The 16,864-nt window shown below is 35.1% G+C and overlaps 1 protein-coding gene across 1 annotated transcript; it reads right to left on the reverse strand.

Annotated features, from left to right (window-relative positions):
• Nucleotides 1–653: 653 nt before the first annotated feature.
• Nucleotides 654–13,387, reverse strand: LOC147386740 (squamosa promoter-binding-like protein 9). The gene is made up of 3 exons (XM_086423481.1): nt 12,906–13,387; nt 1,594–1,733; nt 654–1,470 (listed from the first exon to the last, which is right to left on the reverse strand). The coding sequence occupies exons 1-3, from the start codon at nt 13,280–13,282 to the stop codon at nt 851–853; spliced, it is 1,137 nt and encodes a 378-aa protein (XP_086279607.1). The 5' UTR covers nt 13,283–13,387; the 3' UTR covers nt 654–850.
• Between the last annotated feature and the right edge of the window lie 3,477 nt (nt 13,388–16,864).

Here is a 16,864-nt window from a genome sequence, read left to right on the forward strand (position 1 = left end):
ACCAATCATTCTCTCTATTTTCTGGTTTCCTTCTTTATTTTCCTGCATTTCCAAAAAGTCCTTAAACAGCTAGCAGGAAATGAAAATCATGCCCATAGAGAAGATAAATAGATGGGGAAATTGTCATAAGAATTCTAGAAATTCTAGTTTGACGATGGAGGGTGATATGTCGCTCCTGTCCAATTTATAATCTTTTATGATGTTCTCGCAACATAAAGCCATGATTTTTGGTGTTGTGGTAGCTGAAGGTAGCAACATTGTGAGCTGTAAAGAGAGAGGGATGTCCAACTTTTACTAATGCCAACACACGATGGTGCTAATTCTTTGGAGATTTACATTTGAATTGGGGTGGCATTAGCAAAAGTTAGTGTGGCAATAGAATCTCTCTTTGTTTTTTGTTATTTTGTTATTTTGATTTTTTTTTCTATTAAAAAAAATCTGGCATCGAGCAATATTTCCACAAGACCTCCCCCCTACAGTATTAAGTTTGGGATGAATTGGTTGATGGCTTCGACCACATAATTCCACTCCACCACGCTCAAGCTTTCGATATCACCCACTCTAAAGAAAGAATTTGAGCATATACAAACTACTCAATTTAAGCCAATAATGGGATTTAAGATCCCTCAACATTTGTTAAGCAAGAGAGGGGGTGCAGAATTTCTTTCTTTTACACAAAAAAGAAAGCAATATCAAAATGCAAGTTAACTAATCCAAGGCAAGGTTAGTTACTTGCTTATCAGTCAACACAACCTTAAACAAACCACTAATCAAAGTGTCTCCGGCTTTACGCCAACGAAACAAAAAAATATGAAAGTTTAACAGAAAATAGTAATCCATGGAAAAGTCGTTAAAGAGACCAATGCATTTGATGAGTAGAAGAGCCATAACCCCTGGAGTGCCCAAGTTCCATATATTGCTGCCTATCGTCCTGTTGAGGTAACTCAACCTCACCTGAGAAATTACCATTGATGGGTTGCATTTCATGAGCACTACCACTAACTTCACTACCCTTGAAACTCCACGGATTGTTCGTGAATTGAGTCACGGAAGCACCATGAGTTGCCGTTGATTGAGCCACTGAAGACCCTTCATCATTCATTAAGTTGTTCATGGCAAGTCCCGACGTTTGGTTTCTAGGACACCATGGTTGAGTTGACAGAAGAGAGAGAGCACAGCCGGAGTCTGAAACTCCCGCAAAACACTCACCCGGAGGAGGTATTCTTGAACTGGAGAAGATCGTCCCACCTACCGAACCTTGCAAATATGGGTGTGACGAGTTAGAGAAGACGTTTGTTGTAGGATTCTCAGGGCCGCCTTGCCATTGATGTGGAAGAAACTTTCCTGCAGCGTTGGGTTGGTTTCCGGATGCCCAATTCCCGGCTCGTACGGGCGGCCATACGTCCCGTCCTGGAAATTTTGGGTATGTTGTGAAGTCCATCAGAAAGGGTCCGACTCTGCTGCTATTTTCTGCCAAACAAAAACAATCAAACATAAGACCATGAACCCCCTCCAAAAAAAAACTAGTTGGTTTTCATGGCATGAGTCAGTTGTATTCCCTTCTCAAAGCAATTTTTACATATAATATCTGACCTTGAAGAGATGAGGAAAGTCGTCCGTAGCGTGCGGAGAATAAAGGTCCGGGTTGTGGTTTCCTCCGACGCTCATTGTGACCGGCAAGACGTCTACGACAACTTCGCTTTCCTTGGTCAAATTCCGCTAGCTGATGAAATCTGTATGCAAATACCCGAATCATAGTACTTGTCAAGAAAAGAACAGAAAAAATATGGCTGTTCCAATGAGAATATAATTCTTTTGATATATGATTGGCTAACAAAATGAACATCGAGGGAAAAATACAACATGGACAAGAATTTCATATGGTTCATGCAACTAACATAAAATACAAAAGTTTGCTAGTTATTTAGCCATCTGTGGTACATTCGAATCACACCCAACAATAATCTGTGATGTTGGTAAATAAATTGCAAATAGAGTTGGGAGAAATTAGTGACCAATATAATACTTGAAAAAACATACTTTCTAGCATTAGGACCTCTTGTTAAGAAAAACAGAAGCAGTGCAGAACGAGAAGAAAAAATCCAAGATGCAATCATACGAAGAAACATGGAGATTTTTACGTGGTTCCCTCAAGATTTAGGTACGTCCACAGATCACACCGATTCCACTATGAAGAGAAATCTCACAATTACAAATTACCCCCTTTCACTGAGAAAAGAAAATATATATATACATACCCTAGGAGAACATAACTAGGGTTTTACATAGCTCAGCTTGACCGGGCAGGATGCATGGCTTGATTAACAATACCAACAGGCACCACAACACCTCCCTCAATCATAAATGAAGGTGAAACATCTCCCTTTCACCCATTGCAAAAAATCACAATGGGGATTAGGTCATGTGGGTTGATCTCTCTCTTCTCTCTCTCTCTCTCTCTCCCATTAACATTCAAAAAATATTTCATATGTTAAGTTGCCCCATGGGCAGTTGAACAACGAAACAAATCTAAAAAACACAAATGCAAATCACATAGAACATAGAGATTTTATGTGGTTCCCTCAAGATTGAGATACGTCCATGGATCACATTGATTCCACTATGAAGAGAAAACTCACAGTTACAAATTACACCTTTTCATCGAAAATAGATATATATACCCCCAGAAAAACCTAACTAGGGTTCTACATAAGACCAGCTCAACTGGGCTCTCCACTATGTTAAATGATGAACAATACACCTTGCTGAATAGTATTATCAGGCTCCACAAACAATAACATCATCTCCCTCTTCTTGTTTACTAGAAAGAAATTGATCAAGCAAATTACAAAAATAAACTTAATGGAATGCCCAATTGAGACAGTAATTTAAGAAGATAAAAAAGCATGGAAAATTAGTACAATTTTGGATGAAACAAAAAAACACTTTGCTGGTGAAGACACCAGCAAGTTGATCCTTGGAACTACAGAAGAAGCACAAATAACTCTTGATGTGACCTCCAAAACAAGTATCTATCTCACATTACTTCTTATAGACAATCATTAGATGAGTATACCCAATAGCAGATTCATTATGTATGCAGGACTAAAATTGAAGCACACATTCTTCAAATGCAATAGATCTCTTCCTGAAAAAAACTTATAATCATGCAAAAAAAAAAAAAAACATCCATTTTCCAGAAAAGTAATACATAAGTAAGCACTAGACTAACTATTAATGACCGTATATTAAAACTGTTGGGCTTTGTGGAGCCTAGTTATGTTTGATCTGGTTGACGACCTGACCTGAATAATGTTGCGTGGTATTTTGATGGGAGATTTTTTGAGGCTTAGTCCATGGAGTGGAGGCTTGGGCCAATAGGCCCAAGCCGACGCTCTCATGGACAAGCCTCTTGGGGGCCCAGGGGGCAATGCCCCCCGGAAAATTTTTTGGGTCCATTTTGTAACCCATTGTGAATCCTATGTGTAGTATATAGAAGCCGTTTTTGTGATTAAGGTTTTTTAAGGTCATGATTGTCGTTTTTGGGACTTGAACCGCACTTTGTAATTCTTCTCGATAATAGTGAAATCCCTGCAATTCTGTGGACGTAGGCAAATTGCCGGACCACGTAAATACTGTCTTGTGCATGTGATTGCTTTCTTTTTTCGATGTGTGTTTTTCTCTATTTTTATTTCTCACAGGTTAGGAATTTCGGGTTGAATTCCCTACATAAACCCGCCCACTAGTTGATAATTTTTAGATGAGAAAATCACTCATCGCGCGTTCTAAACTACTACTGCTTTTTCTCTACTCTGTCACACTCTCAAGTTTTCAACCACGTAATTACCAACACCTGTGATAGGAATCATAGAACCAATCTTTACAAAGATCATGATCTACCCTGCACTTGTGAAAAATTCTTCTACATGACATCGAGACACGTGGAGCTAAAGATCATCTAGAGGACTTCCATTGATTGTTTTACTCGAGACATATCTCAACACTACACTCATTAATATCCACCACTTGTTTCCTTCATACCATCTTACCAAATCCAACATTTGTTCTGTTTTCCAACACTGACATCATCAGACAAGGACTTGGAGGTGACATATGGCCAACAAGATACAGACGGTCAATAATCTTAGAAATTGAGAAGGCCATGATTTTCTCTTTGGGTATCTATTAATTCTGACATAATAGGAATTTGATTCGAAGACCTGGTGTTCAGCTAGAAGGCAAGTGTATTGAATTCAGCAGTTTGTTGCTTCATTAGCTATGATCATTGTTAATGTTTTTTTCCCTGGCTGAAGCCTTGTAAAATTCTCCAACGTTTGTTTTCTCTTTGCCTTTTGTAAGGTTGGTCTATATTCTTAATATATTCTTTTTACTAAGAGAAAAAAAAAAAAAAAGTCATGATTCTTCACGTAGTTATCCAAGAAAGCAAAGATGGTGCACAAGTACAAATGTGCAGGGGCCAAGTTCCAAAACTCAGATGTGGTATCAGTCAGTCCCTATGTTACCTGGTTCATCGGTTCAAATTTGGGTTTGGGGTTTGATACTGTAGAATGAACCCAGTTTGTCGGGGTCAGTAGAGATAATTTGTTTCTTGGTTCGCTTTGGTTCACTAGCTTGTGCATATGTAAATTTCACGTAATCAAGTTAAGTACAACAACAATGTTAAAAAATTCTAATTTAAATAGAAACAAATTAATATAATAATCCAAATGCCAAATACAAACAATGAACAAAAATATAATAAATTGGTTTGGTTCACTTAACCAATTACAAAATTGTTGAGAAGCGGCTTTCTTGGTTCACCGAACCCAATCAAAATTCAGTGGGTACATGGTTCGCTTGATTTTACGAATTCGAACTGTATCGCGAATTGGTTCAATTCATACTGGTTCGTGGTTCGGACTAGTACCAACGAACTGGGTAACATACTGAGTCCAATAAATACTAGAACAAAATCACTTGATTGGATAGAATCAAAACCAATCAAACAAAGTGAGAACCTCAATATGGAGATTGACAACATCTCTGTACCTGAGGAGGGATTTTCCAAAATTCTATGAAGCTATAACCTTAAGCAAACATATTGCAATCATTATAATGAGATCAATAGAGGGAAAAATTGGATGAGTGAGAATTTTACAGCAAGGTAGATATAGAGGCAGTAGACTGAATAAATTGGTACTATATTTTTGAGTAATTCAGATTCCTTGAGAAGCAAAAAAGTCTAATTTGCAAAAGGAAAATAAAGAGAGCCAACCTTAATTTAGCAGAAAGAAACAAGATTTAAACCTAGGCTAAAATTAAAAATTCAAGATGATTTGAGTAGGAGAGCTGCTATTAGCACACCAACTATTACTTATAACCCACCAACCCATATATAAACAACTCCTTAACTTCAAAAGGATTGGTGTTGTGTAAGTAAAAGTTAGTGTGGCAATAGAATTTCACTTTGAGTAGCAATTAGATTATGGTCAGTATTCAGTAAAACGACCTTGGAAAGTACTTGGGAAAGTAAGAAGTTGAAAAAGAGGTTGATAATATGCAAGCAAGTCTTTAGAGGATTGTGTTGGAAAACTTCCTGAAATTTCAATTTAAAAATTCAGGAAATGTCAAGAAGCTGAAGAATAATCTGCATGGAAGAGGATTTTATGCTATGCCATCCAATTCTAAATAAGACTGTATCACGAAAGGAGGAAGAAACATTGAAGGAAGAGCATGTCAAAGTGGACACATTCGGCGAAGATTTGAACATGGCTATCTTGAATTCTCTAGAAAATTGAGTGTTGTCGTAATAAGGGTTTTGATTACACCAAAATGGCTCTCTTGGAGAATTTCTTTTGGTAAAAACATTATAATTTATAAGGACTCTATTTAGTGGGATAGCATCTTTATGAAGGTTAGCCATGTTTATTGGGAAGATCTGGGCTATATGTTTAATGTTTAGGCAGTGATTCCCAAAATATATTCTAAAGAAAAGAACAAAGGCAAAGACATTCAAAAGTTCAACGAGGTCAAAGGAACAAATTATGTCCTTCAAAAAATAGTAGACCAAAGACTCAAAGATTGACGATCATGTACACACCTATCACTCGAAGAAGGTGAATTCTTTTCCACCCGTGGAATTAATGAAGAACAGACAATTAAATGGGAATAAAAGAAGCACTCTGGCAGTGGAAAACCTGAAGGAAGAGATGGACCATGAGAAGTCCATATTAATAGGGGGCCATTAATATCCACAAGAAGCCTATGATCTAGAGAGCTTCCATTCTATTAAAAGGCTCAAACAAAATAGTAAAATAAGGCCCATGGTTCAGCCCCTTTGTTACCCAATCTGTTGCTACTAGTCCGAACCACAAACCGGTACCAAGCAAACCAATTCATGGTAAGGTTTGTAAAATCAAGCAAACCATGAACCCACAGAATTTTGATACATTTCGGCGAACCAAATAATTTTTTTTATTGGTTCGGTGAACCAAACCAATTTATTATACTTTTTCCATTGTTTATATTTAAAAGTTGGATTATTATATTAATTTATTTCTATTTAAATTAGAATTTTTTGGCATGATGATTGTACTTATAACTTGTACACTTGAATTATATATATGCACAAGTGAACCAAGCTAGCGAACCGGTCTAGGAAATCAAAGCGAACCAAGAAACGAATTGTCTCTACCTACCCCACGAAACAGGTTCATTCTAGCGGCGAACCACAAACCTGAATTCGAACAGAGAGAACCATGTAACATAAACTAATAATGAACAATGTTTCCCAAGCTCATATCGTTCAAGGTTGACCTCACAATAGGCTGTTCATTAAGTGTCAATATTCTAGTTTTACTTTGAAGATAATTATTAAGTATTGTCAGCTTGAATAATTTCCATTTGCTCTTAGTTTAGAGAGTTTCTGGATTTGTAAGAGATAAACAAATGGTACAGGGTTTAGTTTGCAGTTTCTATTTTTTTAAATCGTAAAATGAAATTGTTTAGCAGAATGAAATGGGCACACCCTATGAATTGATTAGTGTGACTGCAAATCATTAATTTAGCTGACCCCAAATTATTGAATGGAGGAACATAATTAGATTAGCTGACTCAAATCTTTGCAGATAAGGCTTTGATGATGATGACTGGGACTTGTTACTTTTTCCTGAAGTTAGCTATAGGGCTTTTTATTTTCTTATTATTATAAGAAATTTTTAAGAGATCTTTGTAGATAAAACATTTGACAATAAAATGAAAATTTTCTTTTACCCTTTTTTCATTTCCTTCAAAACTCTTGAGATTGCTTGGATTAGCACCCCACAGGTAGCATTTTTTTTAAACCTTTTTTTATGGGTAAGCTGAACTTAAAACCACTACTTCAAAGTTGCATTGCAATATGTCAACCTAGTAAGCTATAGGTCCAAGCCCTTATAGGTAGCAATTTTCACTCTAAGAAAATCAAAAGTGTGGTAGTCAAACTCCACCCACATCATGTTTAGGTCAATATTTCTTATTTGAGCTCGCTGAGTATACGTCAAATTCTCTTTATTGCTTTAAAATCACAATTGAGGCATTCGCGCATTGAGTTCTCTCAGCTACGGAAAATGACCAAGCTACATTTTTTCAATAGGTAAAAGCAACTCAAATATCAGAACTAAGATGGAAAAACTAAGGCAATAGAGGAAGTTGAGATGTCCTATCGAACATGCACAAGAAAGCAAAAAAATACAAGAAAAATCAACATATACCCATCTTTAAAAAGCACCCCTTTAAAGTACTACTAAATCGATGCCCAATAAAACAATAGTCCTTTCATAGCTATTTTTATGTCTTGAAGGTTCACTTCCTACCCTTTGAAAAACCCTATTGTTCCGTTCCTATCAAAGACTCCACACTATTGTGAATGGAAAAAATCTGCATAGGATTCGAAGGGAAGGCCATGTTATGCTACCTATTCAAGATACATAGATCCAATCCTATAATAACCTAATGGGTCCCAAATAGCTACAAGAACACACCCCAGATAACTTTAGCCAAGTAAAAGTGGATGAAAAGTAATCCCATTAGCAATTTGTTGAGGGATTAGGAAGGAGAGTAACAAGAGATGCTTTATGGAAGTGTGAAGTCAATTGACAATGTCATTATTTCTATCCAAGCTCTCTTATTCCTACGATCTAAGATTCCTCCAAAAGTTCGGAATTGTTCTTTCATGATTTCATTTTTCAATGGGTGTACATTTTTTTAATCGTGAGTAGTTAAGATAGACTGTTATATTTGTTCACTTATTCTCTTCTCCTTTCTTTGTCCATTTGGACCTTGTATTCATTGATCCTCTCAACCGTTTCATGTATTCCTTCTTTATGGTCATTATACCATTTTACCTATAAAAAAAATTTGGACGAAGAGGTGATTAACCAATTCAACATTTTTTTTTTTTTTGCACATTGAACAAAATACACTTGTAGACACCCCAAAATCGTGTAAAACATTTTCCAATACTTACTAAAGGAAATTGGTAGCACTTCTGAAAAGATAAGAGAAATCTAGAAACCAATAGACCGCCAAAACCTTGAAACCAAGGGCTAATAGAGGATAAGTATTCGAATAAAGGTGTATTTGTAAAGAGGAGACCATTTAAAGGTCAAATTAAAATAGAAAACCAAATTGACCATTGAATGACCTCCAAGGTAATTCACATGTCAAACAATGGAATGGGCCATCAATGACCCACATGGTCCACTTGAGTAGCCCACTAGAATGCAAAAAAGAAATTATTGCTAGTTTAAAGGAACTCCAAGTCCATTCACAAATTTCAAAGAGAAAAATGGGATAATAGGATGGGAAGCCAAAAGCTAGAATCTTATGCTAGGAAATTAGTATTTGGCGGGGTCTAGTCGAGGCTAGGGATGCTTGTCATAACAAAGGGATCATAACCCAGATTTAGGAAGGTAATTTAGTTGGATCCTTTGGAAGGGTGTTGTCTGACTTTCCGACTAGAGTGTATGTCGGACGAAATGTACCCTAGGTTGCCAAGAAGAGTTTACTCAAGTATGATGTAGTTTGGTTCACCTGTTGGAGTGTATTCTGGTGAAGTTTGACTATGCTCTGGTACGGTGTAAAAGAAGTCAATGAGGCCCAAAGGATCATGTTCTCAATAACGCGTAGGCTCTAACGCCACTTAGAAAGTCAAACTTTACTGATAATTATTGGATCATTATTATATGAATCTAATAGGGATCTATAGATATTACATAAACCATGCTATGGAAATTAACCTAAAATAAAGATCTTAATTATCAATTATTCCCAATGAAAAATATTCTTATTGACATATATTAAATATATCATTCTCCATCACAACCTATCATTTGTGATGTGATACACCAACAATGATACAATGTATCTCATGCATCTAAATACAATGCTTCTTATTCTCTAACAAATACTTCAATAAAACATATTGAAGATTTTTAATGAGCTTAAGCTTCAAGGAAAATTTACAGGAAAGGAGTGAAGATGGAGTACAAGATGGCAATGTTACATTGTTTAGTGCTTGTTCTACCAATGCCACCTTGGAGTCGCATACCAAGGACGTCACTACCCAAAAAGATATCGGGTAGCCCAAATATTATATGCACAGCCTAGGTTCATCAACAATGCATTGTTAACAAACACACAAACATCAGCTTGTCTCAGATAAAGCATGGGGACAACTTCCATTAATGTAGCCTAGACCCAAGACCTTCACTAGAAAAAAGAACAAAAAAAATCTAGTCTAAGAACTTCTCATTTTAGGAGGTCACATACAGATTTATGAACCATCCATAGAGCCGATTTATGAACCATCCATAGAGCCTTCACTAGGAATGTGTCTTCTATGAGTCCAAGGACCATATTCATCCAATGCAATGTTAACAAACACGCAAACATCAGCTTGTCTCAGATAAAGCATGGGGACAACGTCCATTAATGTAGCCTAGACCAAAGCCCCCTTCACTAGAAAGAAAGGGGAAAAAAATCTAGTCTGAGAACTTCTCATTTTAGGTCACATACAGATATATGAACCATCCATAGAGCCTTCACTAGGAACGTGTCTTCTATGAGTCCAAGGACCATATTCATCCAAGGGGACCAGTCATATGGGAACATTTTGACAGATTTGTGAGGCATCCATCACAGATAAGTTTGATCTGTTGAATACCAGCCACATAAAGCCTCAATCCATGGGTAGTAATCCATGGATTGCCTTGATGAATGGCTGGGCACTTAACCAAAGTGGACATCCAACATGGCTGCATGGATTATCCCAAGCCACGATGCTCCTGCCATGGCTGCCCCAATCAGGGAAATATTTTCTGCAAATTATTCCTATAAACCTTCTGCATTTCCCAGACCTCACAACCTCTTCCAACCAAAGAAAATATTCTCTCCAAATGGCGACCGCATGTCTTAAGGGATATTTTGGCAAGTTTACCAACTCAACTCATGGATGATTAGGGTTTTTTATTACGGTTTTCCATAGGTAGAAAAGATAAGCTCATTGAAAGAATTTTTATTCTTTGTGTCCAAGTATTGAACAAGTATCATCCATGCCCCATTCCTTCTCTAAACAAGAGGATATTAGTTTCGGTGCTTCCGTTTTTATCTTGGAGTTGGAAGTTCAATAGAAATTGGGGTTTTTTTTATGAATATAGCTGTGTTTAAGGTTTTTCTGATGATATAATTGATCTAATTTTAGATCCACTGTTTTTGTTGCTTTATAGTCCAACTCAAGCTTTATTCAAATTCCCGGCTACATCAACATGGTATAAAAGTTCATAACTGGTGCCAATCTTAAGTCAAATCTAGTTCTTCTCTACACCTAAGCTGCATAAACCCAACTACATAGACACGTAAAGAAGTACCCATTGTCTGACACTTCAATTTTAAGAGCAAACATTGCATGCCATGACCAACCCCTACCGAATAATTCAAATGTACACAAAATTAAAACAACTCTCAAATACAGCGGAAATATAATTGTCGTTGCTAGCTAATTTCTAGAACTACCAAAGTGTTCTATACACATTAGATCATCCCAGCCTGGCCTCTTCCACACTCCATATTTGGTGCTAACATGTCTCAATACCGAAGCACATGTAACAAAACTAAGCTAATAAACTTATAATAGCTATTTTATTATATATATAAAAATCTTCAAATAGCATTTGCTGTCCACATTGGGCATGATAGATATTTATACACCAACTTGAGGGCGAGTGTACAAAGACACATTAATTGTCGTGTCATTTGCTCTTTCATTTTGTGATTTTATATATAACTGGTCAGGGGTATTTCTGGTAGTACATAACTTTTTTATTTTTTATTAATGGGTTTACATTAAAGTGCATTCGATACACCTTGAGAATTGATTTTTGTACCAAAACTACCCTTAAATGTTTTACCAAAAATACCCCCAAATGCTTATTTCCAAGGTGTATTTAATGCCACCTTAAGGGTACAAGTTAACAAAACCCTTTATCAATATATAAGTGAAATCATGGGCAGCAAGAGCACCCATAGATTTAACCTCTTCTCTCATCTTTTTTTATCTTTCTTTTTTTTTCTCTCCTCTCTTGTTTCTCTTCATGCTAATCTCTTCAATTTCGTATAGCTTGGTCTTTTCCACATATAGTAGTATCCGTTGATTTAGTTGTAGCAGCTAGGAACTGAGCTTTCAAGCTTGTAGTATCTTAGAGCACACTCGATTGAACTCACGGAGGGGGCAATCTTACCCAACAGAGTTACAAGACATCAACAGTAGCCAAGGAGGAGATTAGATGGTAGTTGAAAGAATTACTCAAGAAGGGTCATGTAAGGTGGGCCTAACAAAAGACGAGTAAAGAAAAGAAACAAAACCAACTTTTAACACAAGTATGTGTTTTAGGTAGAATATGGCCAAGGTGATGATCAAATCCAATTCAACATAAGAAAGTGGTCCCATGAATTTAATCTTCCATTGATTAACAATTACCAAACCTATAAATTACAACACCAAACATTTAGAAAACCGATGGTGTAATCGAATTCACAAAAAATAAAAAATATGAGAGAGAGAGATTCTATCGCCAAAATAACTTTTGCTAACGCCACACCAATTCATATGTAAGACACCAAAGAATTAGCACACAGTTGGGATGGCGTTAGCAAAAGTTGGTGAGGCAATAGAAGCTCTCTAAAATAAAGAAGATAGAACTAACAACAAAGAAACATAATCACAAACACATATAACAGAGAGTTAAGTAACAAAAACAAACAGTAATAGAAAAACCCAAAACTCCAATTCATAGAAAAAATCCTAGGAGGCCACCAAATCAAACAAAACAAAACTCCAATTAACCTGCTACACCATTGATTAACAATTACCAAACCCATTAGCACAAAACCAAACATTTAGAAACCGACAATGCAATATAAACATAAAGAAGACAGAACTAACAACAAAGAAACATAATCACAAACACATATAACAGATGACTAAGCAACAAAAACAAACACTAGCATTAAAACCCAAAACTTCAAAGAACAAATCCTAGGAGTCCATCATATCAAAAAAATAAAAAATAAAAAACTTCAACTGACCTGCTACACTGTTGATTAGCAATTACCAAACCCATAAACACAAACCCAAATATTTAGAAACCGACAATGCAATCCAATTGACAATAAAAAACAAACATTTAAACAAAAAGAAGACAGAACTAACAACAAAGAAACATAATCACAAATACATATAACAACAGATAATTAAGTAACAAAAACAAACAATAATAGAAAAACCCAAAACTCAAATTCAAGAAACAAATCCTAAGAGTCCACCAAATCGGAAGAAAAAAAAAAAAAAGAAGAAATCTCCAACTGACCTGCTACACTGTTGGCAAAACCTCTGCTCAAGACCAGCAACAATAACCTTAGGAGACTTAGAATGCATCCCACAAACCTTATGCCTTGAATAATAAGCCTTGGAACCACTCAAATCAACCTTACAACCTTCAACTTGACATCTAGGAGGCTGACCTCCTTGAACAACCCCTCTTCCCTTCCTCGCAGTTGTAGAAGCCAAAGTAGAACCCACTTCAGAAACTGAAGAAGACCCAACATCTGATTTAGCTGAAACTCCAATACCCACATCTTCAAAGTAGATTTTTTGACCAAATTTTAAACCATTAAGTGAAGAATCAGAAGATCCAGAAGCACCCCCTGCTGAAGAAGCAGAGAAAGAGCTTGAACCCATCTCCATGGGGCATCATAAGAGTGAAGAGAGAGATGGGTTTTGTGTTTCTAAGAGAGAGAGTTAAGAGACTGGGGGGTTAAAGGGGGAGATGTGGGGTTAAGGCTGTTTACTACTTTTTGGTGGAGTTGATGGTGATGAAGTAAAAAAGCAGACACCTTGCATGTGGGGGCCATGCTACCCTCTAATTATTAGTACTCTCTGATACTGTTCGAGTCCAAAGAAAAAGGTCATGAGTTTGACATGTCCCTCGATGTGTTTTGGTAAATATTTATGATACCCCTTTACTGTGGCCTTTTATGAATGACTAAAAGAAAATGACATAATTACCTCCACTTACCATTCTTTAACCTCTTGCTAAGTATCCTTGAACTAAAGTTTTGCACAGCCATCCTATCCTATTTTAGATTAAGGGGGAAAGACGAAAAATAATAAAATTAGAGAGGTATTGTTAGGAAATGGGAGAGAAATGCAAAAAATCAAATTAAAGAAGTAACATTAGAAGACAAAGTAAAGTTAGAGATATTTTTGAAAAGAGAAATGGTAAAACTCATCCTCAAGATATGTTTTTTAATAGATATAAATCTTGAGAAAATAAGTGAGATCTACCGTTATATGTATTATATAAAATATAAACTAGAGTTTGCATGTCCAATCATAGAGGCGTCTTCTCTAGAGTTAAAAAAAGATAAAAGATAATAAAGTTAAACGGATATTAATTAAATGTAAGGGGAAAGAAAATAAAATAAAATTGAAGAAGATAAAAAATATATATATATTATAAAGTAGGATAGTGTGGATCCCACTCATTTATCTTAATCTTTGTACCCTCGCCCCCCCTCCCCCTCACACACAAAAAAAAAAAAAAAAATTATAATTGTATGAGATTTACCGTTGTGTTTTATTATATAGATTTTTTTTTTAAATCCAATACCTTCAACTTGGATTTAATACATGATTTTCTCAATTTTATCTTCTAAATCAATGAGAAGAAAATAATTTAATGTTATGCTTTTGAATTTATCTATTATACAACAAATCTCAATCTACAATATAATATACCACAATCCACTTTTCTTCTCCGAATAGTTCCTTATTGAAGCACCTTTCTTATCATAATTTTCTAATCTTAGGCATTTTTCTTTATTTTATAGTTATAGTTATTATTTAGATAAGTATTTGATTTTTGTTTGTTAGCAATCTATCTTATATTATTGAACAACTATTTAGATAGGTTGTACATTTATTATTTAGACAATCTACCATTTCAAAATTAATAGCAAAATGTAAGTCATGTAATACTTGAAGAAATGAAATTTGAACACAATTGTTCCAAGAAAACTTTAAAAAGTCTTTACTCTCTCAAACAGAGTCGTCATCTTTTCACTTATTGTCTTTTTCTTTACACATACTAAAACTTGTTTGGTCAAAGGATCCGATCATTTGGTATCATAACAATCATTTTCTAAGTCAATCTGATTCCATGGGAGTTTGGGCTATGGTTATTTGTAAGGAGCTTGAAGAACAAATCACGACCTTAAATACGAAGGTGAAAACTATTCTTCGGATCCTCAAGGAGAACCACGATAAATTATGACAAGCTTAAGATCTATAACAAATTGTAAAATCTTAAATGAAAGCAAAATGATGACAAAGGGTCACTCAAATCCACAATGAAAAATCATAATAGTCATTCTCTAAATACATGTTTTATTTGCCTCAATTTATCATAGTTAAATAGTGATGACCCTGATGAGTGGGTGTATGGGGTTGAACCATTTTAATAGATCAATTAAATTTAAGCTATAATCAAATAGTTGAAATGAATTAGCGGTTTTATAACCCACATGAAATGTTATTCCTTGTTGGTTGAAAAAAAAAATGGATTTATTGACGTGGCCTCAGTTATCTCATGCAATTTAGACTACCCAAGAATAAAATATTTGAATAGAGAACTTTCGAAGCTTCGACAAATTTTCATTGTACATGACTATGAAACTTAGTTTGAGTTGTTGGTTAATCATATAGTTCAATTATTTAAAATATTTTTAGCAAATGTTTTGTCCCCAAATTGTCAAATGCCATAGGAGTTAAAGTCAAGATGTTCAAATAGCAACATTGGCCCATATATTTGAATAGACTTTATTTTATGAAAAATTTATTTCAACTAGTTGACGTTACTCACAACTTTCTACACTTAAGGAAAATATCAAATGATTGATCCCTACAAAAATGAGTTGAAGACGGGAAATCTTTTGCTCAAAAACATTTTCTTGCAGATCTCACAAGTTCTCTACCGCGTGAGACATGAAGCCTAATGCGGGTAGTTTTGTAAATTTGGGGATGTCCTAAATACATGCAGGCTAATGTGATTGGTTGATCTCAAACCCTATGAGATCTGTGAGGAAAAATCTGTGAACATAATGTTTTCAAGGGAAGACACAAAGGTGGTTATGTTTTAATTGCATTAAAAAAGTTCATTAATTATAGATGTAAGGTAAAACTTGTGCTTCAAGTGAAATGCAACACCAAAAATTCCAATATATTTTCTTTCAAAATGCCAACTCTTGGGAACAAGGAATATTTGAGGGGAAGGGAACCTTTAGCATTATAATCAATTCTCTACCATATACTAAGGGTGTCAATGGGTACTTATTTAATCAACTAAAAAAAAAATCTTGATTTTAGATCATTTTCTTTTTCTGTACTCAATTAGAGTCTAGTCTAAAAAGAATCAAATTGATAGAAACTAGAACTGTTACATTTGCCATTTAAGTTGGCAATGTGTCTTTAATTTTACAATTACTTATTGGATACGTTAATATTTAGACAATATGATAATTTTAGAATTAGTAAGAAATTAATTATATTTAAGAACTTAAATTTGAATATGATTGTTCAAGAGAAACTTTAGGAGGTCTCGATTCTCAACTCTCTCAAATGGAACATCTTTATTTGTATCTCAAATTCTTGATCGTGGAGCAAAGGAAGAGGGAGACAAACTACTTACTCTAAAAATTGGTTGAATTTTTTAAATGAGATTCTTGATACATGGTTCAAAGGTATGAGTTGATCAAATGCAGGAACCCAAGCAATCCATTCCTATCAATCATTTGTCAAGAAGTTGTAGGTATTCCAATCATTAAGTCAAAATCTCTTTGATATGTGATTATAAGATGGAGTAGACCCCTCTGAAAATATTCAAATTCAATGCTTAGGAACTTATGGTATCATGTTCTATTTTACTTTTCAATGTATGTTCTTTTCACCGTTCCCTCATGATAATACACAATTGTTATTTTTTTTTTCTTCTTATTTTTCTTTTCGTCTTTCCCTCACAATACTACACTATTATTTTCTTTTTATTATTTCTTGCAAGAGATTGAACTGGTTGATGACGATTATGAATTCTGGAAAGAAATCATAAGTTTTTGGCAAGAGATTGGAGTGGGCTTATTAAGTCATTCCCTAGTTAAAGGACTATGACGACCAATGGGTGTATCGTGAGTTTGAAAATTGTAGGGGCATTTCAAATATTCATCAAAATCTTGACAGTACATTTAAATTAATCAAAAAAGGTAATTATAATCT

Source organism: Akebia trifoliata, chromosome 14, assembly GCF_017979445.1.
Source record: "Akebia trifoliata isolate Shusen 1 chromosome 14, ASM1797944v1, whole genome shotgun sequence".
Classification (NCBI taxonomy): domain Eukaryota; kingdom Viridiplantae; phylum Streptophyta; class Magnoliopsida; order Ranunculales; family Lardizabalaceae; genus Akebia; species Akebia trifoliata.

What these genes read in the sequence shown, in the direction of transcription:
- LOC147386740 (XM_086423481.1), bottom strand. Translation starts at nt 13,282, where the DNA reads ATGGAGATGGGTTCAAGCTCTTTCTCTGCTTCTTCAGCAGGGGGTGCT. An exon ending in TTTTGCCAACAGTGTAGCAG is followed by an intron (nt 1,734 to 12,905) that starts GTCAGTTGGAGA and finishes ATTTGCATACAG; the next exon opens with ATTTCATCAGCTAGCGGAAT. An exon ending in ACTTTCCTCATCTCTTCAAG is followed by an intron (nt 1,471 to 1,593) that starts GTCAGATATTAT and finishes TTTGTTTGGCAG; the next exon opens with AAAATAGCAGCAGAGTCGGA.